The following is a 26,947-nucleotide window of genomic DNA, read 5'->3' as shown; positions in this document are numbered from 1 at the left end:
CACACCACCCCTCGGCGCTGACAACCCCTACAACATACCATGAGCTTCAACACTCAAAGTGTGTTCATCGTGAAACACACACACATGCACATCATTGCAACGAGTGCGCAGGCACCAGAGCCAAAGGGGGCATTTAGAAGTTTAGTCATGATGTGTGCCTGTCGGAAAAGGGGGGCGTTATGGAGGGGAGGGGGACGACACACACACACACACCCTTGACCCGCACACCCATTTTAGCCCAAGCAAGGAGTCGATACCACTAGACAGAGCCATGAGCGGGGGGAGGAGGAAGGGGGTGCGAGGGGGGGGGGGGGGAGGGGACAGCGAACCAGTCGGTTCAGGAGCGTATTCAGCACCTATACCTTGACAGCCGCTCTCTCCCTTTCCTTCCACGCGCAACAAAACAACACTGAAGACTGTCACTCAATACTCCATAGAGACGTGCAAAGGAACACCGTCACTGTGAGAGAAAAGCACGTTTGAGCTTTACGGTAAGTGTGTTGTTGAAGGTAAAGCCGACAAACCACCTCCATACCTTCACTAGCAGGATTAGTGAGCACAGAATAAAGAAGGCGCGCTCGACAAACATGCGAGACTGCAGCTGCACACTCTCCTGTGTCAGCCTCTGAAAGTTCCCATTCAGCTTGCGTTGCACTGTGGAAGCGAAACTGACCATTTCCTCGGCCAGTTCAGATTGTTGTGCGCTGCGGGCACCGCGACGTAGCAGCTCCCCACGCAGCTCATGTACATCCTCCCATACACCCTTCACAAACGACTTGCGCAGCCACCTTTCACGCACCGTGATCTCGTTTAGTGTCGCCGACTTGCGGAAAAACTTTCCCTGTTGTATGGCGAGCTCATATCGATTGCACATGCTCTTGACAGCCGCCTCTGTGTCTTCTCGGTATTTGGTCCACTGAGCCTCAATCTCTTTTAGAGAGCGAGTACGGCGCGAGCTGGTGGCCTCGGCAGCCTCTCGTGCGGCGCGCGCGTTGCGGCGATTGAGGCCACCCGAGCGCCCAAGATCCTCGTCGCGGCTGACGCGCGCGTGCTTGTGCTGCCGATACGCCTCGTTCGCCGCGATGGTTGACTCCACCTCCTTCATCCGACGCAGCATCGCCTCGTGGTTCTCCTTGACAATCTTGTACGCCAAGTTCACCTCGGCCATCTTTTCAGTGGAGCCGCCTGGTTTGTCGGGGTGGTACTTGACGACGAGACTGCGGAACTGTTTCGACACCTCGTCGAGTGTGGTAGTCCGGGTCACAGTGATCTCGAGAACATCATAAGGGTTGCGCCCCTCTGGGGTCGTGGGCAACTCCTTGGATGCCGCCAGAAACTCCTTACTTTGAAAAACGAAGCGCACTGCCGCCCACGCGTTCACTGGGGCCAGCCTGCGAAGCTGATGCATCCGACAACGACGCGGGGCGGCAAGGACCTGCCACTCCCTCGTCAGTGCAGTAAGTCGATTCAGAGACAGGCAGAAGAAGAACTACAAGTCGATGTGGGTTTGCTCCCGTGCGTGGCGTCAGGATGGGGAAGACGAGTCGCGGTGTACGCTCTTTTCCCGCTCCGTCATGAAGAACGGGAGACACAGGGTCGAACTCTACGATTTTTGTAATTGCAGGCATGTTGGACATTGCATAAAACGTAGTAATCGGGAGAGAGGATTTGAGCGGTGAAAGAAAACGTCGATCGTTGGTCTTTTGCGTGTACGCCAGTGTGTGTGTGTGTAAAGAGAGAGGGGGGATGGGAATACACCCTGCCCATCGGTGTTCGCAATCGCAGTGCACCTCCATGCGCCCTGTGCCATATGACTTTCATACAAGGGGAGCGAACCCGGGTGGATCGCCCAGGCTCATCACGTCGATAGCGAGAAATGGGCCACTAATCTTTTTTTTCTCCGGGACGTCTCTTGAACGAGGCGGAGTTATACGACAACGCATCTCCTTTTCCTTCTCAACGATAGACACGCACCATGAGCGCCACCACCACCTCCCCCACCCACACCAACAAAAACGAACACCGCCGCTTACCCGCCATCTTTCTTCACTTGCGCAAAGGCGTTTAGGATGTGCTCATTGAGCATGCTAAGATCAGCGTCCTCTAAGAGGGCGGCCGTACCGCCGTGCTTGACTGTTTTTCGCTTCTTATCCGGCGGCGCGTACTTCGCAGCGGTGGATGCCGTGTAGGTGACGCAGATGCCGTCACTGAACACAGCCGTCTGCGGTGTAACAGAGTCCTCCGAGTTGAATGGGAACTCTTTTGCAAGCTGCCCAGGTGTCGGGACCGCTTGCTGGAGGTCAGTCCAGAAGTTCACACTCACCCCTTGCAGGGGGTCCTTAGCCGCAGCTTCGGCCTTCCTCCTCCCTTTCCTCTGAGCCGCTGATGCTGTCACCACGCTTCCACTGACGGACTCCGTCGCCTCCGTCTTTGGCTTCTTGGCAGCCGTAGCAGCAGCGGTAGCAACTGTGTGTGTTGCCGGAGTAGCTGCATCATCTGCAGCGCACCGGCGCGATCCCTGTGTTCCCACTCGGCGCTCCTCCCCGTCCGTCTCCTCATGAACCTCGTCAGAATTTGAGTCGTCGTCGTCATCACTGTCGTCGTCGTCATCACAGGAGCTGTCATCCTCACTGCGTCGGCGACGGCGCCGGTTTCCTGCAGTAGTGCGACGGGCGTCTGTGCGGTAGTGAGGCTGGTGCTTCTTGGAGCTGAGACGCGTCACCACAAGCACTGACTTGCGCACCGCCACTTCTCCACCCTCACCGCTTAGTTTCGCCTTTTCAAACACGGACACGCCACGAGCGCTGGGGTCGATGGCCTCACTGTTATTGTGAGAGCTGCAAAAGAGAAGAAATACCGGAAACCCATCGTGCATCACACGGTCCAGCCGGAAGCCAAAAGTGTTGCCTGATGCCTTGGGACAAAGGTAGTCGACACTGCCGCGATGCACAACATACATCTCCGGCCATTCAAAGGCTTCGCTGCTGCAATGGTCGCCGGTAGGCTTCTTGTTAGTTGGAGCCTGGTAGATGGTAGTTCCCCGGTGCGGCGCCTGTCGCTTGTGGGAAGGAATCGAAGACAAACTGGTAAAGCTGCGGTGTGGCGGGGATCGGTAATTCGCAGCAGATGAAGAGATGCTCATCTCATATTCGCCGTCGGTCTGGTGCGACGCGCTCGTCACACCCACCGCCTGTTCAATGATCCCTCGAGTGACCTCACCCGTAGAAAGTGCCGAGGACGGCGCATGTAGGAGTGAAGCCGGAGTGACTTGAAACCCCTCCTCCTGCTTGACTGACACTGATGGTGAGGTGTCCAGAGTGGGCATCGTCGTCGTCGTGTCCGCAGTCGCCGACGCCTCAGGAACAGAAAGCGAGGCCGCGATCGTGCGTCGCGGCGGCGGCGGCTTCATGGTCGCCTCCAACTTCACAAACCGCTTGAATGCCTCGTCGAGTTGTTTGATCTCCTCAGCGGGAACAAAGACATACGTGGTGCTGCCGACTTTCTGTCGCTTTCCTCGCACATTCCAGGCCAGGGTGGCAGGCCGCAGTACTCTCGAAATCCCTACCCAGTCCACTTCGTACACGACGTCTGTGCTTTCGAAGCCGCTCACATCGACGAGCTCGCTCAAGTTCTCCACTACAGGGTAAAGCCATCGGCAGTTGATAGCCTTCCAGTCATCTGTCAACGGTTTGAGGTGTGTTGGCTCGCACAGCCAGAAGGTGCTCTCACCGGTCAGCACCACCCCCAGCAGCCACACATCCGAGACCTCTGGCATGATACTGTATGTGGAAGGGAGGGGGGAAAAAGTCTAACGAGCGAAAGGGGTGAAGCAGTGAACACGGAACTGCAAACCAGCTCCAGTGTAGTTGCCGATAGCCTCCCCCTGTGTTCCCCCTTGTGGTTCGTGTGCGTGAACGTATGCAGTGCAACAACCCAAACGGTTCCAGCAGCAAAACAGCTCACCCCCTGGGTTACAAACGTACGCAGACACCCACGTATCAGATACTGGAGTAATAGCTTACCCTTCAAAATGAAGAGAAAGAAAGAGGTCGGCTCAGCGCGCGCGACAACAGTACAATGATGGAGAAGTCAGAATAGTGTGGGGGAGGGATGAGCGGCAAAGGCATAACGAAAGGCGGGACGGTGCATATCCATCATTTTTCAGGTAGCATCTCTCCATATGCAAGAAGCGTGCAGTCAGGAAAGGGAAATAGGCGAGCCTGGGTTGTAGAGAAGATCCGACCCGCAGGGGGGGGGGCAAGACGGAAGACGGATAATGGGTCTGCGACCTGTCTGGATGGAAAAAAAACGACACCTTATATCGCAGACGACGGGGTGCAGACAACCAAAGCGATCAGCGCACCCATCTGCCTGCCCTTTCCCTCTGGCAAGGGATGGGGATGGGGGGGGGAAGGCATTCTTTGAGCAAGACGCGATGTTTCACTCCGCCACTTGACGAACGCCTCTTTTTCTTCGACAATCCAATCCACCCATTCCAATTTTTTTTAGTTGGTTTCTTTGATCGTTACGTTACACGAGGTTTGTGTTATTCGAGGCCAATGTGAAGTGAAATAAGGAGGAGAGTCGTTGCATCCAGGCTACGAAATGGCTGTTGCCCCGCGCCCTTCTCCCCTCTCCTCCCTCAGGACGGGTCACTACCCCTGTCGTTTAATCGTTGCTTGGGGTGCTGCTCCTCTTTGAGTAGTGAACTAGTTGACAAAAGCGTGTATAGAGGACCGGGTCAATGAACACTTCCTCGGTTGTGCACTGGTGTTACTCATCATCCTCGGCGTCGTCGCTGTGATGATGACAGCGGGCCTTGCTGTTTTTCGAAGCTCTCTTCGCTGCCTTCTCGGCCTCATCCGCCTCCAGACGACGGTACTGCCGCTGAACGCGCTGCTGAGCCACTAGCATACGCTTCCGTGTGCTCACTATAGTGCGCTGCGGCGTGGTGCGCTCGAGGCGGCGGCGAGTGCTTCTATCCACCTTGATGTCAAGCATCCAATCCTCGACGTCGTTCCCGGATTCCTGCATCACCTTCGCGATCGGAGGAAGTCGCTCCTTGTCATCCTCTGTAAAAAATGTGATTGCTACCCCCTCTTTTCCGGCACGGCCCGTCCGACCCACCCGGTGGATGTAAGAGTCCACGGTCGCGGGAAAGTCAAAGTTGATCACGGTGCCGACGTTTTTGAAGTCGATACCGCGTGCAAGCAGTTCCGTCGTGACAAGGATCCAGATCTTGCCTAGACGGAACTGCAGCACCGTTTCCTCGCGTTGCTCCACAGTCATCTTGGCGTGCATGATGGCCATGTGTAAGCCTGCCGCCCGGATCTCCTCGTACAGTTCCTTGGACCGCTCGACGCTCTGCACGAACACTAACACAGGTGGTGTGATTCCCTCCCGCACAAGGTTGCGCATTGCCACAACCTTGCCGAGTTCATTGCCGCAGAAGACCAATCGCTGTTTGACACGCGTGTTTGCAGAGCGCCGGCCACGAACTATGATGCGCACCGGATCGGCACCCATGACCGAGCGGGCAGCCGTTTCTACCCTCTCGCTCAGTGTCGCCGTAAATAAACTGATTACCTTGCTCGGGGATGTGCAGGCGGTGAGAATTTTGTCTATCACTGTCAAGAAGTCCGTCTTGCTATCCCACAAGCGATCGCCCTCGTCAAAGACGAGGTACTGCACGTGGCCCAAGTCCAGCAGCTTTTGCTCCAACAGAGACACGATACGACCCGGGGTGGCAATGAAGATGTCCTTGTTCTTCGTTGTCTGGCCATGCTGTACAAACCGCCATCGCTGACCCTTCATCAAGAGAAACGCCTCGCGCTCGATCTGCTGGGCGAGCTCAACGGTGGGGGTCACGATGAGGGCACGCACACTGGAGGAAGGATCTGGTGCCTTGAGCAACGCAAACAGTGGGGTGAGGAAAGCGATCGTCTTGCCAGAGCCAGTCGGGGCACAGGCCAGCACGTCGCGGTGGTGAATGAGGGATGGGATCGCCTGCATCTGGATTGGGGTAGGCACTTTGTGCTGGCGAGCAAAAAGGTTATTCACTATATTGCGCGGGACATTGAGTGGTGGACGCACGAGGTCAGAGAAATGCTCAATCGGCGCCGGCAAGTCCGTACCCGTCACCTGCAAATCATGGCGGCGCCATATGTTCCGCTTTTTCTTGAAAGTTACTGCCTTGAGCGGCTTGTCCTCGGAAACAGCACTGGTGGCAGCTGCAGCGTCTGAGTCCGCTGACCCACCAATCGGCGTGTTTTTCTCAGATCGGCTGCCCGTGGAACGTCCGAAAAGATTCAGTGTCGCACTGGGAAGCGGCACTGAGATGCTACAGCTGCCCGAGTCGGGTGTGTCCTCAAGGGAGATCCCTCCATCAGCACCGATAACGTCAGAAAGTTCGCGGCTTCCTTTGTCCTTGCCGGCGCCGCGGAACAGCTTGGCCGCCTCCCCGTTCCGGGCAGCATTAAACTTGACGCCAACCGTTAACGAGCGGAAGGCATCCATCCTTGGTAGGCGCCAATGCCCACTCCTGTGAGTGGTGGTATGAACGTGCCGAAGTGCGAGGAAAGAAGGAGGCGCTGAAAGCAAAAGCCTGGATGTAGGCGCTACGCTCTACTGGAAAGCAACTGGAAGAAGGGGGGAGGGGGCGGGGGGGGCAGAACCCAAACGATATTTGGTAAACGTATGCATAGAGTGGGAGGGGGCACAAGAGATTATGGAGACAAGGAGACGCAGCAGGCCATTGAGGAAGGAAAAGAGGATAAAAAGGGGGAAAAGTGACCCTGGAAGAGGGGGAGAGGTAAGCGAAGGTGACGACAAAACTGTCAAGAGCGACGGTAGAGACAGAGAAGGTGCGCTGCTGCTCTTTATAGTATCCATCCCACCGCCCTGACTGTCAGAAAACATGAGCGGGAACAGCGATCGCGGAGCGGGATTTGCATACAAGAAAGTAATGTTCCATCAATGTCACCCCCCAAAAAAAAGCCTCGTCGACACTCCCTCGCACTTTCTGTCGCCCTGAGCGAGTGATGCGTAATGGGGGGGGGCGATAAAGTCGCTATCGCTGCGTTATATGAATGCACCCCCACAGGAGCGCGAAAGAGCGCTGGTGACAAGAGACGATCCCCCTCAATTCGCTGGCTAATCAAGTGCAATAACATTTCTTGTGATGTGCTGGGGGGGGGGGAGCAGAGGAGTAAGAAGCAAAAGAAACTCACCTCTTTTCCTATGCCTACTAGACACACAGAGTGCGCGAAAGGTATATTAAACACAAACGAAAAAAGGGGGGGTGGGATGCAACTGGGGAAGCACACTTGAGTCCGTCGAGGGAGTGTGGTATTGTCAATGTCCTCGGTAGAAGAAAATAATTGCACTCCCGTAAACACACACACACACACACAGCCGAATAAATTCGCACTTGTGAGCTCCAGGAAACTACAATTACTGGATCATACCTGTTTCCCCTTTGTTCAAAGACAATAATAACAGAAGCCGAGAGAAGGGGGGAGAGAGTCAAGTCGCATGTGTCGAGAGGAGGAGATCCACACGTGGAAAGGGAGAACAGCCGAAGAGAAATACGAAGAAGACCATTCATGCGCGTAGAGATTTTAGCGACCTTGTATATGAGACAGAAGAAAGCGATGGCATTATATCCAGATGAGCCATGAAGTTGTGTGGAGCAACACCCATCCTCCGTGATCGCGTGGTTTTCAGTTTTGCCACGTCAGCTCAGTCTCGACACCTCTTTTCAAGTTTGTGCAGTTGCTGTGAACGACAAACGAAACCAAACGCAATCAACTGTGAAGACGCGAAAATGGGCCAGGGAGAGAGCACCATGGCTGCTAGCTCTCCTTTTTTTATCGTCTCATATTTAAAGGTCACTGCAGGGAGTCAGCGGTGATCGGGGAAGGGGGAGAAAAAGGAAGGACGGGGAAAAAAAGAGATGGAGAACGGAGAACTGCGGGCGATGAAAATGGACAATGGGGCAGGGGGGAGGAGGAGGGGGGGGAGTCTCCGAAAAGGGGGGAAAACCACGACCGCACTCTCTATTCATGGAGGCTCTCCCAACCACGGTCGTCGGCGCATTCACAAACTGCGCCTTAAGAAATGTAGTCCTGGCCGTAGAAACTTCTCACGCAGTGCTTAAAGAACTGGGTATGCGGCCCACAGCGATCAAAGTCGTAGTTGTACTGGCGCAGGCACTCTCCAATCAGGCAGGACATGGCAGCACACTGGGAAGGTGGCTCCCCCTCCTTCTCTCCCTTCACCTTAACGGCGCTGCCAACGTTAGCTCGCCACGCTGCGACACACGTATCGAACACTTGCTGATGCACGTTGCATTTCTTGTGAAGATTTTTGCCACCTAGGTTTGTTTCTAGGCAGATCCTCCAAGCATTAGCCTCGTCGTCACAGACGTCATCAAATGCATTCTCTCTCCCCATCCTTTTTGAGGAGGATGGCTGAAGAAGAAGCTTCCCACCGTCTACAGACGTACTTGTAGGTGCGGCTTTGTGGGGCTGGACCACTCTACTTGGGAAAACTGCTTCCAATAGAGCGGAATACAATACCAGTCGGTAAGACACTTTAATAGCCCCCTACACCCCCTCTCTCTCCCGCAGGTCTATGAGCTTGAGAACACGTTGGAAGGTGGAAAAAAAAAAGGACGGGCCCTTTTCCCAAGTGCCGGGAGATCTCGGCGGGTTCCTTTAGTCTGTTCCGAGACTCTCCCTTTCAACCACGTCAAGCGCGATAGCGTTACCGAGGCAGTCAAGAAGAAAAAACGAGTAGCGGAGACGAGAAAAGCGAGCATGAGTGAAAATACCAAAAACGAGGTGCAGCTGAAACAGTGAAACTACGACCAAAGGATGTCGGTGTAGGCATATCGACTCACAAAGAGCCATCGATGATGTCGCTGCTGACTCCCTGTTGGCACCGAGAGGAGGAGGGGGGACTGAAGCCAGTCTGCCCCCTCAAGAAAAAAAAGCGTACCTCCCGACACATCCATAGAGCATTGCGTGTCCCAACAACGCTAGACGAACTGATCACACATACGCATACCCCCTTGGATAGAATGACGATCAAGCGGCATCAGCGCACATGATTGATGGAGGGAAAGGGACGATGATCTGATTTTTGATGAGAGGAATTCAAGAGAGCGTCGTGAGATACGTACAGCACGTCGTACTAAAGACGCACACACGCTCATACACACACACACACACACACACACACACACGGAGAGAGTGCATGTGTGCGGGATGATGCAGGAAGTGTTTCATTCCCCAGTATCGCACAAACTAGCAGACAAGAAAGCACCCACACAACAGTTTTCTATGGCACTCACAAAAAATTTTCCCCAGAGCTAAAAAAAAAAGCAGGAGCAATGGTGACGAAGTCACGGGAAGGACGAGAAGCGAGCGCCCCCACCCCCCCCCAAAAAAAAGGAGGGATAAATATGAATTGGGCGACAGGCGTCGGCGATGCCCATTACGCGTGCCTTCGAAACCTCCGCTCTCACCAAACTTATCAGTTCCTCCTTCCTCCTCTTCGCCTTTCCCGCAATGCTGTAGTCTCGAGTCAGCACAACACAAAAAAAAAATGAGAAGAGCAGTGATAAGCGCAGCCAAACGAGAATGAGCCCCCTCCCCCCTCATTTACTCGGAGACTGGTGTAAACCACCTCGGAGAAAAATTAGCCTGGTTGGTCAAAGAGAGAAGGCCATACGGCGGAGCATGCGCTACGATAACGAAAAGGGGAGCTACGCCCATCGAAACGTGTCGGTGTGTGCGCGTACTGTCCGGGGGGAGAGAGGGGGCCACCCTTGCCTTTTCCTTACTGCTGTACCCGCACAACTTTGCTTGACTACTTCGTTCGGGCACAAAGGCGGCCAAAAGCCAACACGGAGTCACCTGCGCGGGTCAGCATAACGGTGTTATAAATACTGTAGCCGCCGAGCACTACCAGTGATCCACCAACGATGAAGGCGAGAGAGCCTAGGATGAGGTAGTCCAAGCCGTGCTCTTTGATGTACTTCATGAACACAAAATGCCCCAGGGCGGTGCTGCAGAGCCCAACGATGAATAAGACGATACCACGGTCAACAACTAGGCTGCTTGTGACGAGAAGCTGCAAAGCGGACGAGAAAGCGATAAAAAAAGTGGCCATACCGCCCGTCGCCGAAGCTTCTTGTGGCGCTAGACCAACCTCATACAGGACGAACCCAAGAACAAGACCACCGCCAATGCCAAGCATAGCCGCTGCCGCACCGGCAATCACCGCCACCATCGGGTATGTAACAGAGTTTTCTTGGGTCCAAGGAAACGTGACCTGCTCCGGGTTGGACTCGGCCAGCCTGCACAAATACTGACGGTTGAAATAAAAAACGACGCTTAAAAAAAGTAGGGGGACCAGGACGCACAACCAGTACATGAAGCCACCGCACACCGAATACGTCCGGAAAATGTTAAACAGCAGCAACACAAAGAAAGACGCAAAATTCATGGCGATCTCCTGCTGTGGGTATTGCGATTGCGACGGGCGCACGATAGGCGGTGAGGTCTGCTCCAATACAAGTGAAACCGTAGTGTTCTCGCGGGACTCGGACAAGTCCCTACCAGCCACCTTGGAGCTCTGAGTCTCGCCGCTACCGCTGCAGCTCTGCAAGCGTGATGCTTCACTCATGTCGCTGATCTCCACAGACATCTGTTGCTCGTTCGTGTCTTGCTTGTACTGCTTCCGCATATTCCCCAAGGTTCGGTAAAGCACAGCAGAGAGCACCACAAAGAGAAGGACAAGGCGTAGCACATCGGGGCAGAACTTACTGAGAATCCCACCAATCAAAGTGCCTATAAGCCCGAGCGGCAAGAGCAGGCTCAGATACTGGTAGTTGATTAACGGACGGTCCCAGCTAGTATCGACGTGCTTCTTCTGAACAGCGAGGTACATGTTGAGCGCGCTTTGTCCGCAGATAGTCGACTGCGACAGTCCCACGGCGGACTGCATAGAAACCTCCAGTAGCCCACAGAACATGGGAACCAGAATACCGCCACCGCCTACGCCAGCGACCACACCGATGGAGCAGATCAAAAATGCACATAGGATTGCCAAGCCTGCGCGCGCGCCAAAGAAGGAGGTGAAGCTGCGCATCTTGCATCTGCCCGAGGCCACGTCGCAGCGCATGGCCCCAGGGTAGCAGTCACTGTCCACACGACAGGCTACGCAGATATTGGTCTCTCTGTCGCAAGCAAGGTCGCCGCACTGTAAGCGCTGGGTGCGGAAGCGACAACTGGTCTCTGCAGCGGTCACGTAGCTCATAAACAGCATCGCCATTAATACCAGGCTGACGACACTGCACCATTTGACGCCTCTGTATGGTTGCATGACTGCCCTCCTTGAGAAGCAACAGAAGCAGCTAGAGGTATATGGAAGGGGGGGGGGATGGGGAGTGGGAAAAAAAGGGAAAGAGAGAAAATCCGAGAGCGGGGCGCTAAGTGGACCGGTGCACGTGAGTGCACCACAAAGCACTCATCGAGGGGATAAGCTGCAAGAAGCCCGGGGGAAAAGCGCGGTTTCTACACGAAGCAATACCAGAAGACAAGCAACAGACCGGTAGGAAGGTGAAGGAAGCGTGTACCTGGGCAAGAATTTGTGCCCCCGTGGCACTAATTTTTTCTTTACAGCTTATCGAAACAGAGTCCCACGAGGTGCTGCAGTGGTGTAAATGGGAAGGGGTATTGAAAGCCGTTTTAGAATCAAAAACAACATCGCGATACAGAAGAATGAAGGGAGGGTGAGAAGAGGGGGGGGGGGAATATTTGAAAAGTACGAGGGCGTAAGAATGGTCATTGAGAATGAACTCCCGCCAAAGAGAAAACTCACAGCGGTCGTACAATGCGCAGCTTTCAAGAGTGCCTCAACTGTCCCAGTGGGCACACGCGGAAATGAGGGGGGTAGTGCAGGGCACTGCCTTTTAGTGCAACTGACGGAAAAGGGGTCCTGGCTGCACCCCTCGAGAAAAAGGACTACAAACGGGAACTCTGGTGCTGTCAACAGGAACAACGCAGCACAGCCAGTGCCCTCTTTCCTCTTCTTTTTCTTGTTACTGAAGCGATCCCATCCCGACAGCGACCCAACTTGGTAAACCACAGGACGGCTTCCAAGATACCTCCCCCTGCACCTCACGACTTTCCTGTCTCCGTGTGTCACGAGTACGAGACACAGGAAGAAGAACTCAACAGCAACCAACTACCCCAGCACCCAGATCTAGACAGAGAAAGGGTAGGGACAAGTAAGCACAACGGCAACGGCAATGTCAGTGAGCGGACAGTAGCGAACTGTCACAGTACGCCCTCAGTCTGGTTCGCTTCGACACAAGCGGCGCAAGGGTTTGCGTCGATGTGGGGGAGTTCGCGCATTAGCTCGTTGTGCTTTTCTGTGTCGAGTCAGAGAAGCACCCAGTGGTCCCACAAAAGCGGGGAAAATTGGAGAGAGAAACGTGTAGCCTACGACAAAGTTTAGGCACACTGCCTTTCGGCACTGCGGCTACAGCAGCTTCCTGCGGCCACGCTTCAGTGACAAGCGGATTTTGCGCCGGCGACCAGCGTTGATCTTCCAGGCACGCCCTGCGAAGGATTGGAAAGCGCGGATCTGCGTGAAGGGGACGCCGTCAGGAAAGTGAGGCGTTTCAGGGCCCTTTTTGATGCGGTGGAGGTCGAGCGACCACTGATGGTCAAACCACGGCTTTCGGCGCTTCCACACAAGCGGTTTTCGGCGGCCACGCTGGGCTGGCTGACCAGTACCACAGCTAATCTTCTGTAGTCTTTCGGGGTCGAGGATTGGGGTAGGCATGGACTTGTTGTGAAAAGGCAAGATGGAAGTGGGCATCACGGGCGTGGGCCGACGCTCGAAAACGTACGAGCATGTGTAGCTTGTGGCTTTGATGACCGGGACAACGCACTTGGTGATACTGCGGAGCAACATGGCAAAGTGCCGGATTGAATCTAATTCGCAACCTTTTTTTTAGGGGGGGGGGCCAAGAAAAGCCACAGCCAGGAATGTAGATGGAGGAAAACCAATTTTGCCTCTCTATGTCTTGCGTTTTTTTTTTCCCGCTCACCTGAGAAAACTCGCAGGTGCCTAGTCTGTACCGGTGCGTGTCTCGCACGACTGCAAGGGATGACTACCTCATCAGCAAAGACGCATGGAAAGAAAGGTGATTGGTTCAGGAATGGAAGAAGCGGGAGAATTAGGAGAGGCGGCACCAAGATCCGATAAGGGGAGAAGAAGAAAGAGCACGCAGAAAGGAAAACGAACAGCTCGGTGAAAAGCGTACGCCAAGAAACATACATTCCTCAGCAAAGAAAAAAAGTGCCTTGTCCACGTGTAGTGATGAAACGGGGCGATGTGTACAGCTGTTGAGACTTTGCATCTTTTCACCGAGTTCTTCCGTACTTGAATGTTTTTTTTGGGGGGGAGGCTTGGAGACAGCAAGTTCGTCTGGTGTCAAGACGCTGCCCGCGCTACGGCGGTACGTCTTCTAGTACTCGTGCATATTTTTTATCACGACGAATAAAACGAAGTCAAGAGATCATACGTGGCGCAGGGGGGAGGGGGGGAGAAGGAGTAACCCAAGACAGCAGACGATGCTTGGATACCCCTCACAAGTTGTGCCTGTAGTTGCGAAAAAATGCAGTGCAGCAACTCTTGCAGTGCCGCATCTTGAAAGGAAGGCAATGAGGACAAACTGGAGAGTCACATGCCATACAAATACGTGAGCATTGCGTACACACCACAGTACCGCATTTGCACATAACGTTGTAGTAGCATTGATGCATCGAAACTGGCGGTATCGACGTGCCAGGTGGGCCCACTACTAGGGGGGTAGAAGACATAGACATGTTTGCTTCTGTGAGTGCGTATAGTGTTCAAATTATCTTTTTGGCTTTTTTCGTTCGTTATCCGGTCTCTCATGCCAAATGCCGATGCCAGAGGGCGTGACAGACTCAAACGATGGGGCAAAAAAAAAAGGGCAGCTCAAACCGGAAAACAAGAAGATTACTGCGAAATGCGTACTTTTGAATATGAAATGTTGGTGCGACTTCTGTGCTGTACCTCTATTATTTGTGATCCTCTTTTCGCTGAACGATTCACCCTTGGGACATAACCGCGGCCAACGAGCTGGAAAAAACTCAGACACGGGGGCGAAGAGCAGTAGAAGCGACAGAGGATTAAAAAGGGGGGAGAGGGGGGGGGGGAATGGGGGCTTAAACCAACACACTCACAAGGTGGGTCAGGATGAGAGGAAGAAAAGGGAGGAAAAGGAAACGGCAGGTGTGTCACCGAACGGCGTGGGGCAACTGACAGCTATGGGGGAATGAACTGCTGAACCCCCGTCGTCTCCTTTCTCTGTCTTCACCCCCCTCTTTTGATGTGCCTTCACACACACACACACACACACACACACACACGCACCGAAAAGCAGGCGCAAGCAAGGATGGAAGCCAACAAAGGGGGTAGAGGAAGCAGTGGAGCAGAAGGGGGAATGAAAACGGAGGGAGAACAGAAAACCCTCCGGATAGTCATCTTCAGAGCGCCAGGGACGTCGTATTTTTCTGGCGTGATGTCTCCCTAATTCTTTCCACATGAGAGAGGAGAATGACTGACGCAGGAGGCCGCTTGGCTTTTGACAAGCGTGCTCTGCCACTATAAGCACTAGCAGCGAGCAAAACTTTTGTTGCGCAAGCAGTGCGCTGGCAAGCCGCAGTACTTTCAGACTCTCGATTCCTCGGCTTCGCTGCACTTCCGCGTGCGTGAATCTGTCTTTAGAAGGGTAAACTTCCGTCCTGTATGGATATCATTCGATAAAAAAGGGGAGTAGGTGGGTGGTTGGGGAGTATTTTTCATTGTTGTTGTTGTTGAAGTCACTCCACCTCCCCTCCCCCCCAAAACTCACCCACAGAGAGAGGCCATCTGACTAAATGCATTGTTCATTTTTTTCATCTTCCCTATCAGACCCCACACATCTTTTGAATTTTTTTTGTCGCTGTTGCTTTACTTGTGTATGTGTGGCAGTCCTCTTTTTCTTTTGAAACAACGGTTCTTTGGGTCCTTTTCATAGGTGACATGCACATTCTCAAGCATACGTGTGCACGTGCTAGCACACACGAACACACAACCTCGGGTGGGGAGGGGGGGGAAGGAGAAAGGAAACAGTGAACGGCACACAGCACACCACAGTCCACCCGAAGACAAAGAAAAATGGCATATGATAAAACAAAGAAAAACAAAAGAGCCAAGAAAGAAAAACTGAGGTACACAGTAGAAGGAGCAAACTTCTAAAAGTGACAAACAAAAAAAATGTAAATTTGTCGCCGATTTCCAGCTGATGCAAAAAGGGCGGAGCAGGTAAAGATCACGTCAGGTTGTCTCCCTCTTCGAGTACACTCCCCCCGATCTTTACTACACACACGCAGAGAAAAACGACAGTGGTCTTACCAGCGATGCCTTGAACCGAAAGTGGAAATTCTAAGCTACCCGTGAAGCACAACGCAGCACTGAAGCTCACCAAGGGGGGGGGGGCTCCTCCTCCCGCAAGTTGATTCAGATCAACTTCCCGTCTCGACACGCTCGCGATATCAAAGCACAGAAACTGACTAGGAAGGGGGGGAAGGCAGCGCAAGCTACCAGTGCATTGATTCCCTCAGTCTAAAGCGCACAAAAGGGTCAAACATGAGCGCACAGAGGTGAGGCCACCGAACAGGTACAAATAAGGGCCCATTAAATAAAAATAAAAAATAATGAAGAGGGGAACAGGATGAGATAAACAGATGAGTGCCTGCAGCGAAGGTAGTAGCAGCATGCACATACAGAGGAGTCAAAGCAAATCTCATGGCACGGCACGCACAGACTCCTCTGAGGGTGTAAATTGTTTTTTGGCTTCGATAATTTTCTGTTTTTTTTTTTCGGGGGGGAGGGGGAGGGGGGTTCTGAGCTAAGGTGCTAGCGATCAGTAGCCAAGCGTGATGAGGTAATCTGCAATGCGCTTCACCGTTGTATTGCATTCCGCGGGGTTCACTGTGGGCATAGTCACTTGCTTCTTCTCAAGATTCTGCTTGAGCGAGGAGGTGTCACCGGGGTTTCCATAGACGGCAACGATGAACGTCTGCTTTGTGGTGTAAACGCACCCACCGGCGGCACCTTTTTTGAAGAAGATGTACTTGGAGTCGCCGTCGGTGCCGCACTGGAGACCAAAAAACTTGACACCGTGAATGTTGACGCCAGAGGACTGCACAACTGAGAAGTCGGACAAGCACTTCTGGATGTGCTTCACCTCCTCCGGCTGCGGAATGTAATTACCGCCGTACGCCCAGTAGCTGCCGTCAGCGGCTCCGACAATAGCGGCGCTGTGCATGTTGCCGCTCCCGATAAGGCTGTCATCGACGTATGCTTGCCACGACATCGTGATCGCTGCTGACAGGAAAGAAAAATAATAAAAAGAATGCGCGGTTTGGTTACGTTTCTTTTTTTTGGCTTGTTTGCTTCGGAAACAGCAAAGTATAGTCCTTGAGGTGTGCTACGCGGAGAAAGGGAGAACTTATAGGAAACAAGTGCGAGAATGGGATTTGAGAAACCAAAACAAATGAGTCACGGAGGTGCGTGGAAGCGCACCCAGCTCCCACAACCACACGACAGTGCTCGACACACACCCTTCGGCTAAACAAAGGATGCAGTCGGGTTCATGCACTTTTGCATAGTCACAGAATTTGCTTTGTTTCTTAGAGAGCAACACCACTGCCCGAGGTAACTCCGCGCACACACCAGAGAAGAGGTACCTTGAGACGTCGCTTGACCTATTTCTATGCATGCTGGGAATGCTTAGGAATGAGCAGGGAGATGTCCGACCAATGGTAAGAAAGTTTCCACCCCACTGCACACGACCCCGCATCGCGGATTGCCAAAGGGAGAGACAAACAAATTCAAAGAGGCTGAACCCTTGCAAGAGAGAAAAAAAACCTCCTCAAATGGGCAACGAAGCCAACAAGAAATTAAGACAATCAGCACCTCGACAAAAGGAGAAGAAGATAAAGCCCGGCAGCAAGCACACAGCTGCTCTCTTAGCAGGTTTTTGATTTTGCATCTCAGTCTTTGATAGCGGAGACATTATTACACCTGCACACCCTACCCAGGCCAGTGAGAGGCACCTCTCACCCCGCGCTGTGTGGGGCAGCGGTAGATACACCCCCTGAGCAATACGGATTCAGTCATCACAGAAGGGTCACTGCTTTCGGCACGGCTCACTTTTGCTTCACAGGTCACCTCATAGCCACTCCCAACATGCCAAGAGCCATACGGCTGCATCCCCTCAAATGCTCAGATGTCCCTGCCGGTGGCCAGTCATGGCCTGGTGAAATGCGTTCCAGTCACGTTGGCACCTCTGCGCTCCCTGTACAAATGGCGCGAACGTGTTCACTGATGCAGGTTGCAGCGAATCAACACCATCCAGGTGCTGAATTCCTATCGCTGTAGCGATGCATTGCTCTTAATTCGCGACCTTGTGAGTACTCACCCTTTTCCCCAGCAAACGTGGTTTGACATTAGCAGGAGTGATGGGGGGTTACTCAGCCTACGTCTAGAATGGGTAGTAGGTTCCCCTCATACACAAAGTTGAGCCATACTCCGTAAGCAAGCCCTCAGCAGAAAGCACTTCCAAAGAACTCCAAAAATAACACAATCGCTTCACGCAGTGAGTGAAAAGTCACCGCACGAGGAACTCAGGCGCAAAGATAAAAAAGGAAGGACAAAACGGTGGCTAAGCAGTACGAGCGAAGAAAACAAAAGCGCGATAGGGGAGTTCGGCCCGTGTTCTGAAAGATGATAGATCAGATCCGCTTGGTGAAGGTTTTTCTGAGACTCCTTAGCGTCAAGAAAGAAAATAGGAGCCGCATGTCAGAAATGATGAGTTCCAACACGGGAAGCAAAGCAAAATTAAATGCAAAAGTAGACCACAGGTACCAAACCACACGCCAGATGCACCTCTCAGACGAGATGCATCTCGGGGTATTTGGAGCAACATAGTCCAAGGCAATACTATTCTAATAATTTCAGTTTTACGTAAAGCACATCACCTTGCACGTTTTGGTAACACGAGATAGCGAAATAGTGAATCTTGATTGGGGGAACCCGAGCACAAGAACCACCCTTTTTCTACGCTGGGGTGAGGATGCACTGCAGGGAAAGAAGTGCCACTCCCAGGGTAAACGCCACACTACCCAAAAGTATTAAAGCAATCCCGAGTAAGTGACTCCTTCCCCCAATCCATGATCGAGTCGAGAGCTGCACGTACTTACGAGAGGAGTACGCCGAAGTTGGAAAGTGTTCTGTGATCTCAAAGAAATAGTCACCGGCTGGCAAATCGACAGTGATAATACGGTAGTCCTTCACCACGTTAGACGTAAAAGCCATATTGGACCACACCATCAAATCCTCGTCCAGACTAGATGGTATTTTGTGGCCAGGCTCTTTGAAGTAGTAGCCCTCTTTAAGGAATGGATCGGTAGCTGAGGGATCACCGTCTGCTTTCCACATTGGACCATGTCCGGGAATAACCCCTGGTGCCTTGAACCTGGACTTAACGTCCCTTGCGAGAGCGATACCAGTCTTTTTGCAGTTGTTACCTGCCACCCGACTTGATCCATCGACTGTGAAAGCGCCGCCGTCGCAGATGAGGGTGCCGTCGTTCTTGAATAAGCTGATACTATCATTGAACATAGACCATGGGAAAGCGCCGCACGGACTGTAGTAACCGGAGACAGTATCACCAGTCGCTTCGCCAGGAAATCGAAATGGCTGGCACAATGGTATTAAATCACTTGTACCGCCTCGAAGCTGCTCATAGTCGATGGAGGAAGCAAACAAGCGGTGATTTTGATAGAATGGGTGGAGACGATACTGCATGTACACCGGAGCTGTCAGACTAGATGACAACGAGAAATCGAGCCTTGTCTTGATGCCTGTGGACAAAACAGTTCCGTTGAATGGAAAATCTACGGCGAGCTCACCAGCGGGGGCAATAGAATGTTTGTAGTTGTTGTAATGATCATAGCGAAAATCAAGCTTTGTCGTTTGATCTCCGCTCTTAATCACGACGACGCCGAGTGGGATAGATACAACTGCAAGAACCATAAAGACGATCGAGACTGACAGTGGCGTATGACGAACATAGATATGACGCTGCTGTTGCTGCTCAAGGGAGTTTTTCGAGTGTGGTTTAGGGGGTAGGGGTGACATGATTCAGCCCAGAAAGAAGAAAGTTAACAGGGAAGTAAGCCTAGCGTGGAGGACTGTGCTATGAGTACAAGCAAGGTCCTGTAAATGTTATAGATGAAATACCAGGACACGGTGGAAGAGAACCGCTTTCTGTGGGAAAAAAAGAGGAGGAGGAGGTGAGTGAAATAGAGTAACGAAGCGCAGTGCGACTCGTACCTCGATTGTGTAGACTCGTGTAAGCTTCAACGTCAAAACCCGAGTCTCTTCTAGCATGGGTAAAATCTAATTGAAAGGGGCTCTTTTTTCCCAAAAAGGGGGTTGGCCGTTCTTTTTTTGAGCCCCGACACACAACTGGCACTCTCTCCATCGACCTGAAATAGCTTATATATTTAGTGGTTTTCTCGGGCGCCTTTTGTTCTAAGCCGTGTATACAAACAAAGACAGCAGATAAAATTCACATCATCGGACAACATGCAGTGTTGTAAAAAAAAAAAGTACTGCTCGCATGAAAAATGCCAGGCTCTTGTAAAAGTTTACATTGTTGAAGTGCTTCTGAAAACAATACGAGCTAAAGAGCTGTTCTGTAGTAAACCGTTTTTTCGTTTTCCACTCGGGGAACTACCACTCCAGCGCGAAAGAAGGCTTCTTTATTCAAAGTGAACTCGCTTGGTGCATCCGCCTTGAGTGACTGTGCCGCACTAGGCGAGAGGCACTCAATAATTTGGTCCATGAATGCAACAAAATCCGCCGCTTCACGACTTCGAGTCCAGTTATCAGCTAACTCCAGCATCGAGTTTGCAAAGCCGCTGAACTCGATCCCACTTTTCCCTTGAGAATCATACTGGTAATCCTCAAGAATAAACTGCATTGTTGCAGGTAACAATGACATATCCTCAACACCGAGAAGAGTAAAATACAGCTGCTGTTGAAATTGTTTGTAGGCATCCTCGGAAATGGTGCCACCACTGGCACCACCAAGGCGGGTCCAGAGCAGCTCAAAGCGCTGTAGCAGTTCAGAACATAGCAAAATATCGAGCTTCATCTTCTCCATCAAGCTGTCGCCCAGCATACAATCGAAAATGCGCTCCACTCGCATCCAGGCTTGCTTTTCAGATTTGGCATCTAGCAAAGCCTCCAACAAGTAAGTGATTTTTCGTTTAGTAGAGGTGTACCGAGAAGCCGTATCGCTAATGAGACTCGTGTATGGATGCCGCAAGCTGCCCAAGGAGCGGTGCGAAAAGCTCAGTGTTCGTGGGTAATTAATAAAGATACGTTCCACAAGCCTCTCGACACCGAGCTTTCGCTCATCACGGAAAGTCTGCTCCCTTGACTTTGGACGCTTGGTGGGCATCAGAAGATGGCACTGAGAATTAGTAACAGTGGGACCTTGATCAAATTCACTTCAGATGTGAAATGTGTTTGCAGACGGATAAAAAAAGGAGAACATACGCTTGTGTGGGGAAAAAAAGTGTGACAACAACAAATGGAGGGGAATGAGAAAGGAACAAGTGGAGTCTGTAGAAGGAAAGGGGTTTAGAACGGGGCCGAAGGATATTTCATTGGAACTGATGAATATTGCCACGGTGATGACAGAGGAAGTGAATAGGGGTACTTAGCCAGGACGGTTAAATCCTTTGATCACGGTCAAAGGGAGAAAACAGTCGTGAAATGCATATATATATATATACATATATATGCTTTGTCTCTTTGAGTAAATTGGCAGTGAAGTGTTGCAGTGGCCTCGGGTTTTGCTCAATTTTAGCAATCTTTTTTTTTCTCGTGATCGTATGCTGAAACTTGACTGCAGTAAAAAAAAGCATTTTTCTCGACAACAATAGGGAAAAATGGGGAATGAGCCCGAATACACTTCTCGATTCAAGATCAAAACATTAAGAGTGAACCACCAAGAAAAAATATATCACGCATAAACCAAGCGCGTTGCCGAAAAAAAGGTGAAGCAAGAACAAAATCACTAGAGAGAGCAGACGTGCTAGCAAGGGCACGACGAAAGGTATGAATTATTGGTACTGTTGCCTTGGCTCAGAACAACATTTCGCTCTGGTTCCGGAGCAACTGTGGCGGAAAAGGCGCTTTTGGCAACTTTCAGGAACGCTTCAGTGACGAACTCACCTGTAGCCGCGGACGTTTCAAAGTGAAAAAGCCCATTCTGCTGTGCATACAAAGATGCTTCATTGTGCTGGACTGCGCGAAGGTTGTTTGTTTTTGCCAGATCGATTTTATTTCCAATGAGCATTACGATGACATCGCTCCCTGCTAACTGTCGCACGTCGCTCAACCATTGCGGAACATTGTCGTATGAGCTTCTATTGGTGACATCGTAAACGATAATGCAGCCTGTGGCACCGCGGTAATAGCTCCTTGTGACCGACTTGTATCGCTCCTGGCCTGCCGTATCCCATATCTGCAGTTTGACTTTTGCTCCCCCCAGGTCAATTATCTTGGCGCCATACTCAATACCGATAGTCTGGGCTTGCTCTTCGGAAAAAGTGTCCTCGATGAAGCGGTGCAGCAGACACGACTTGCCGGCACCACTGTCCCCGATAACAACGAGTTTCATCAGCTGCTGGTACTTGTTCTCCATGTTTTTTTTTTCTTTTTCAAAGGACGTTTCCTAGAGTATACGAAACATACAGGTTTTAGAAAACTTGCCTAACGGCTAAAGTGGTGAAATGCAGCTAGCTAAAGGCACGAGCTCTCAATTTATTATTTTTAGAGAATGAATCCCGGCCATTGGCGGAGTAGTGATCGATACAGAAAACACGGTTTCAAAAGGGGAATGACAGAAAAAAGATTTTCCAAAAACCTGAGGCAGTTCCACAGAGGCAGTGGGGTGTTGTAGCAGTGCGAAGTCTCCATGTTGGGTGATTTTGGTCGCGGAAAAATGTGTCTAATTACGATCAGCTACGGCTCGTCTTGTTATTCAGCGCACAAGGGCAGAGTGCTCACCTTCTCTGCTGAGTGCACTACGAGCCTCTACCACAATTACTTTGGAAACGGTTTGTGCTACTTTACGTCATCATCCCGCCACCTTCACGACATGCAGTGTGGGTGGTATTCGCGAGGAGGAGAACAACTTTATCCTCAATCACCTTGCTTCACAGATCAAAAAAAAAGGTGAGTTATCGGCGGTAGAACCTCATCTTGAGACGGGTACCCCTACAAGTCCAACTCTGGAGCTAACAGGGGCGATGCTGAAACTACATCACTCGGACATTGTACAACATAGTCAACGCAAAAGGTGTCTTAGAAAGGACTCCTTTTCTAACCCCTTCCCCACGAACTACTGAGCCCTCACCTAAGCCACACCAACTGTGTGAATGGAGCACAGTACTCTTCTGTGTCGCCCTATTTCATGTGTTATTACTTCTGACAGGCATTTCTGAACGGGGCTATCTCATCAAGGCGCAGTGTCAAACACCTCAAACAGAGAGATCAAATTGATGCATTGCTACTGAAGTCGGCGTTGGGGCCCGTGGTTTCTCTGAATCAGGGCGACTTCCAGCAGTGAACACATCCCCCCCCCCCCCCCACACACACGCAAAAGCTTTCCTTGGATACAGTTCCACGATGATGCGAATATATTCCACTTGATCTTCCCTGCTTATCGGTGACGGGAGTGTGACCCCCCCCCGCCCAAACACCACCACCAGCATTATCACACACACACACGCACGCGGGGGGGGGGGGGCGGAAAGCACCGGCGTGTGGGCAAGCATAATCGGCCCACATCCTTGGCGATGACGATCATTGTTGGAGGCAGTGGTTGCACTGAGATCACAGTGCCCGTATTGCTCTTGCCTATGTGCCAATCGTTCACCACTGCGCAAGGGGGGCCTGAAAAGCCAACAGCAGTGTGTGGTGTTTCGTGCATGCTTTGTGGTCGAAGCTGCCCCGGAAAATACAGACGCCTTAACGTCTCATCTTTCACCCTAACCCCATCAGTCTCAAAAATGAGCCATGTTGGCTCTCGATGTAGTTGATCATGGTGCAGCTGAGGTGGAAAACCTGAAAGTCTGGCATGGTCCAATGGTTTCGGGTTACCGCAATCGCCGGAAGCCACCGAGCGAAGTCATTCGTGCAGCGCACGCGCAAATATATTTATACTCTCTCTAGTGCAGCTGCAATATTTTGATACGACGCGAGGTGATCGGAGCGCAGGACCGTCAACTAGCACGAGGTATGTTTGTTTCTCCAACACCATGCGATGAACTTCAGATCGGCTAAAGGTGCCACGAAGAAGTAAAGCAAGCTGGGGGTAATAGGCATCTCTGTTCACTGATAATCTTTCAGGACACTTGAGGAAATTTGGTCATTTTCATAGCAGAGATCAGGAAAAAAAAAGGAGTGACGGTGAATGATCATTTTCATTTCGCTATTTTCTCTCCGGAGATGAGCCTTTTCCGATAGTACGGCGCTCCTTTTGAAAATAATTGTCATCCCTTTCTACTGCCTTTCGCTCGCATTCGTCCTCTATTCATTGACCGTTGCGTAGTCGCACCTTTTTTAATGGACTCTCTTAAGAAATGAGTGCATCTGGTACCACTAAACCGAATGAGCAGAATGCGCCGCGTAATGCCCGTAACGTCTCATTTCATCCGGAGTCCACCTTTCATGAGCAGCACAATGTTGTGTCTCATCGCTTATCGCACGCGAGCGAACCAGGCTGTGAGTCTCGAGAAAGCAACTCGGGATATGCAGCACAGGACGGCGGGAACACTGCAAGCGAGGGTATCCGAAGAAGTTATTACAAGCGCCTCCACAGGTTTTACGAAAAGTACAATCCACAAAAACTATGCAATGTTGAGAAGCTTTTGTTTGAGTGCCGCGGTGAGGAGGAGCAGCTTTTTGCGATCTTGGTGGGGAAGTATGGCCAAGAGCCTAACGATGATAGTACTAATGATAGTGACAATTCGGTGTTCTCCAGCGAAGGCGATTCTGTGATGCATTACTCCGGAAAGAGGCACCAATTTCCTAAACGAGTAAAGCCAGAGGAGGGAAATACTGATTGCGAAACACCCTACTGGGCAGGGGCTTCCTCTCTGATCAGCGAGCGCGATTTGCTTGCACTTTTACAGAATTTGGAGACACGGAATGCCGAGCTGCAGAAGTGCTACATCGGGGTTTTTGCGCAGCATCCAACCGAATGCTGGAACGGGATGGCATACATTACACGTGCGGAGGGTATCGCGCCAGCTGATACTGTGTTTCTCGGACACATCTGGGTTGGAACCCTGGGTAGCGGTAAAGCCCTCGTTCACGAGGGGAAAAAATTTCACCGCACGTCACTTTACTGCACTGAGGAATGCCAACGGAAGGGCAATCATGAGCGATGGCGGCTTTCCGTCTATCGTAGCGACCTGAATTACTTCATATTGCTGCGCACAGTTTGGGATCCGGTCGTAGTACCCGAGCCTCTGCCCTTGAACCGATCACATCTTTCAGAGCGCGAGTTGCACTCCTCTTTGGACGCGCTCCCTACGCGGTTTTCCAGTATGAGCTCCATCGACTCTACCAGCAGCAGCGGCCGTCAACCACTTCAGCCACAGCAATCACAACGCTCGGTCACTACTGCCCTCTCTCAGTTCACACAAATGCTTGAAGAGGTAGAATCGCGTATAATGAAGCGCCTTGATGTTCTAGAAAGACGAATTTCCCACCTCGAAAGCATGTCACGGTAGCGCGTTACTAGTTTAGTGCTGCTGCTTTCATTTTTTTCCTTTTCTGACTCTATGTGAGAAGAGTGCCACTGATAAGTTCTCGTCTTCATTGTTGCTCTCCTTTTTAATGGGTTTCGCTAGGCATGACGCCAGAGGGGAAAAAATGGACTTTGAGAGTGGTGTGCTCTTCTTTTCAGGTTTTTTTTCCACCCAGAAAACTCATCGTTTCACGTTGTACTTTTTAGGGGTACCCAACGTTTAACCCTTGACTTCGGCAAGAGTACTGGTTCTGCTAAACGGCTATGTTGTTTCCTGAAACTCCTGAACATTTTTTTTCTTCCCTGGAATTTTGTTTCTTCTTGGATTTTAGTAAATACAACTTAGTGCATCAAGTGCCCAAAAGAATATCAAAGATACACACACACAGACACAGATACAGACACTGCTTTCACAAACTTTGCTGATATTTGCGCACAACAATGAAGATGACAATCACGACAAAAATGGTAGGTTTGTCAGTCTTCGATAGCACGGTTGAGCTCAACTCCAATGATCAATTGTATGCTGTTATCCATCATATAAAACGGCAACATGGATCAACGATTTCACATATCCGATTATGGAAGTCGAAAGTTGAGCCCACAACAATTCTGCGTGATCCCTTGCAGCTGTTATCTCAAATTTTCGCCAGCGAGGATCAAGGCCTGGACTCCTCTGCACAACACTGCATCTACTATGATTTTAGGCCTCGAGAGGGTGAGTGTGCCATTCTTGATGTAAAGTAGCCCTGACCTCCCATATATATATATATATATTATTTTTTTTCAAACACAGCTAATCATTGCCGATATCTACGGTTTCACGGAGGTATTCTTCTTATACAGCATTTCTCTCAACCTCCGTGTAACTACTTATCTGTGTGCCCTTCCCGCACTTGTCCCTCTCCATGAGGCATGCCAACAAGGGCGAGGGGCTTCTCGCACATCTGTCGCCCCTCTTGTCACCGGCAGATCAGCGAAATGGTAAAAGATGTCTAGCTCTTTGACTTGCCAATGCTACTCTGCTTTTTCCATTTGGACAGCAGTATTACTTCATCTTCGTCTACCGTCTAAACTGCTTTGTACAAAAAAGGGATACATCAGCTTCCCCCCTGCACGCATTAGTGCTTGGTGCGCAAGGCTAAAAGTGGATTGATAATTCACGACGAGGCGGTGCTGCTTCCGCTCCTAGTTAATGGGGGGTGATGGCCAGGCGCTGACGAACAAGCGCTCGCTGCTTCAGAAGTCCAGAGTGTATGCCACTGGGGCTGACTCGGAATCAGACCCAGCGAAGGAGAAAACAACGCATAGGTCAAGAACGGTGGAGAGATGGACTCACTGTGCACTCTCCATGCAGGTTCTAGAAGCGCCACTAGTGTTTGATGCAGCTGGTGATGTCTTTTCGAAACAAAGTGTCATTGACTATCTGCTCGATCGAAAGAAGTGTAGTGATGACGCCAAAGAAAAGGACGACTTTCCCATTAAAAAACTGACAGACGTGAGAGAGTTTGCCAACGAAGTAAATAGCGATGGGAGCGTCTGCTGTCCAATAACAGGCTACTCCACAGCGTTAGGAGTTCACTCGTTTCTTGGGTTCTGGGGATGTGGGCACGTTGTATCTGCCTCGACACTAAAAAAATCGGAGGATTCCAAGTCACAAATGGATGTTGAGTGTCCTTTTTGTGGTCTTGAATCCTTTTACGTTCGCCTTATTTGCGAGGATGCTGACGACGCCAAGAGCCAACAGAGGTTTCTTCGACATTCATTGAAAAAAATCCGGAAACGAGCTCGAGAAGACAACCTAGATTAGGTCTTGACAACGCCACGCCCCATGCAGCATCATCGAAAAAGCGCTTTTTGTACATTGTCATAAAAGAAGCTATGAGAGCTAATTTTGGGCGTGAAACGGGGAAAAAAGCAGTAATACTGACGGTGCTTGGAAAAGTTTTCGTGATA

General features: G+C 51.3%; 13 protein-coding genes across 13 annotated transcripts; 3 read left to right on the top strand and 10 right to left on the bottom strand.

Annotated features, from left to right (window-relative positions):
- Positions 1-457: 457 nt before the first annotated feature.
- Positions 458-1,408, bottom strand: JKF63_02419 (uncharacterized protein; the record flags this gene model as incomplete). Its single annotated transcript, XM_067898444.1, has 1 exon — positions 458-1,408. The coding sequence occupies one exon, from the start codon at positions 1,406-1,408 to the stop codon at positions 458-460; it is 951 nt and encodes a 316-aa protein (XP_067754601.1).
- A 621-nt stretch (positions 1,409-2,029) lies between these two features.
- Positions 2,030-3,775, bottom strand: JKF63_02418 (uncharacterized protein; the record flags this gene model as incomplete). The annotated part of the gene is made up of 1 exon (XM_067898443.1): positions 2,030-3,775. The coding sequence occupies one exon, from the start codon at positions 3,773-3,775 to the stop codon at positions 2,030-2,032; it is 1,746 nt and encodes a 581-aa protein (XP_067754600.1).
- Positions 3,776-4,773: 998 nt separating this feature from the next.
- On the bottom strand, positions 4,774-6,516 carry JKF63_02417 (uncharacterized protein; the record flags this gene model as incomplete). Its single annotated transcript, XM_067898442.1, has 1 exon — positions 4,774-6,516. The coding sequence occupies one exon, from the start codon at positions 6,514-6,516 to the stop codon at positions 4,774-4,776; it is 1,743 nt and encodes a 580-aa protein (XP_067754599.1).
- Positions 6,517-8,111: 1,595 nt separating this feature from the next.
- JKF63_02416 (uncharacterized protein) lies at positions 8,112-8,453 on the bottom strand (the record flags this gene model as incomplete). Its single annotated transcript, XM_067898441.1, has 1 exon — positions 8,112-8,453. One exon carries the CDS (start codon positions 8,451-8,453, stop codon positions 8,112-8,114), a length of 342 nt encoding a protein of 113 aa, XP_067754598.1.
- Positions 8,454-9,873: 1,420 nt separating this feature from the next.
- JKF63_02415 (uncharacterized protein) lies at positions 9,874-11,391 on the bottom strand (the record flags this gene model as incomplete). Its single annotated transcript, XM_067898440.1, has 1 exon — positions 9,874-11,391. One exon carries the CDS (start codon positions 11,389-11,391, stop codon positions 9,874-9,876), a length of 1,518 nt encoding a protein of 505 aa, XP_067754597.1.
- Positions 11,392-12,552: 1,161 nt separating this feature from the next.
- On the bottom strand, positions 12,553-12,990 carry JKF63_02414 (uncharacterized protein; the record flags this gene model as incomplete). Its single annotated transcript, XM_067898439.1, has 1 exon — positions 12,553-12,990. One exon carries the CDS (start codon positions 12,988-12,990, stop codon positions 12,553-12,555), a length of 438 nt encoding a protein of 145 aa, XP_067754596.1.
- A 3,025-nt stretch (positions 12,991-16,015) lies between these two features.
- Positions 16,016-16,468, bottom strand: JKF63_02413 (uncharacterized protein; the record flags this gene model as incomplete). Its single annotated transcript, XM_067898438.1, has 1 exon — positions 16,016-16,468. One exon carries the CDS (start codon positions 16,466-16,468, stop codon positions 16,016-16,018), a length of 453 nt encoding a protein of 150 aa, XP_067754595.1.
- Positions 16,469-18,213: 1,745 nt separating this feature from the next.
- On the bottom strand, positions 18,214-19,296 carry JKF63_02412 (uncharacterized protein; the record flags this gene model as incomplete). Its single annotated transcript, XM_067898437.1, has 1 exon — positions 18,214-19,296. The coding sequence occupies one exon, from the start codon at positions 19,294-19,296 to the stop codon at positions 18,214-18,216; it is 1,083 nt and encodes a 360-aa protein (XP_067754594.1).
- A 547-nt stretch (positions 19,297-19,843) lies between these two features.
- JKF63_02411 (uncharacterized protein) lies at positions 19,844-20,626 on the bottom strand (the record flags this gene model as incomplete). The annotated part of the gene is made up of 1 exon (XM_067898436.1): positions 19,844-20,626. One exon carries the CDS (start codon positions 20,624-20,626, stop codon positions 19,844-19,846), a length of 783 nt encoding a protein of 260 aa, XP_067754593.1.
- A 639-nt stretch (positions 20,627-21,265) lies between these two features.
- Positions 21,266-21,877, bottom strand: JKF63_02410 (uncharacterized protein; the record flags this gene model as incomplete). Its single annotated transcript, XM_067898435.1, has 1 exon — positions 21,266-21,877. One exon carries the CDS (start codon positions 21,875-21,877, stop codon positions 21,266-21,268), a length of 612 nt encoding a protein of 203 aa, XP_067754592.1.
- A 1,942-nt stretch (positions 21,878-23,819) lies between these two features.
- Positions 23,820-24,974, top strand: JKF63_02409 (uncharacterized protein; the record flags this gene model as incomplete). The annotated part of the gene is made up of 1 exon (XM_067898434.1): positions 23,820-24,974. One exon carries the CDS (start codon positions 23,820-23,822, stop codon positions 24,972-24,974), a length of 1,155 nt encoding a protein of 384 aa, XP_067754591.1.
- Positions 24,975-25,432: 458 nt separating this feature from the next.
- JKF63_02408 (uncharacterized protein) lies at positions 25,433-25,738 on the top strand (the record flags this gene model as incomplete). The annotated part of the gene is made up of 1 exon (XM_067898433.1): positions 25,433-25,738. One exon carries the CDS (start codon positions 25,433-25,435, stop codon positions 25,736-25,738), a length of 306 nt encoding a protein of 101 aa, XP_067754590.1.
- A 448-nt stretch (positions 25,739-26,186) lies between these two features.
- On the top strand, positions 26,187-26,801 carry JKF63_02407 (uncharacterized protein; the record flags this gene model as incomplete). Its single annotated transcript, XM_067898432.1, has 1 exon — positions 26,187-26,801. One exon carries the CDS (start codon positions 26,187-26,189, stop codon positions 26,799-26,801), a length of 615 nt encoding a protein of 204 aa, XP_067754589.1.
- Between the last annotated feature and the right edge of the window lie 146 nt (positions 26,802-26,947).

The sequence above is a fragment of the Porcisia hertigi genome, chromosome 32 (assembly GCF_017918235.1).
Source record: "Porcisia hertigi strain C119 chromosome 32, whole genome shotgun sequence".
NCBI lineage: Eukaryota > Euglenozoa > Kinetoplastea > Trypanosomatida > Trypanosomatidae > Porcisia > Porcisia hertigi.
Note: the sequence above shows the minus strand (reverse complement) of the source record. Positions and strands in the feature narration are given on the sequence as shown.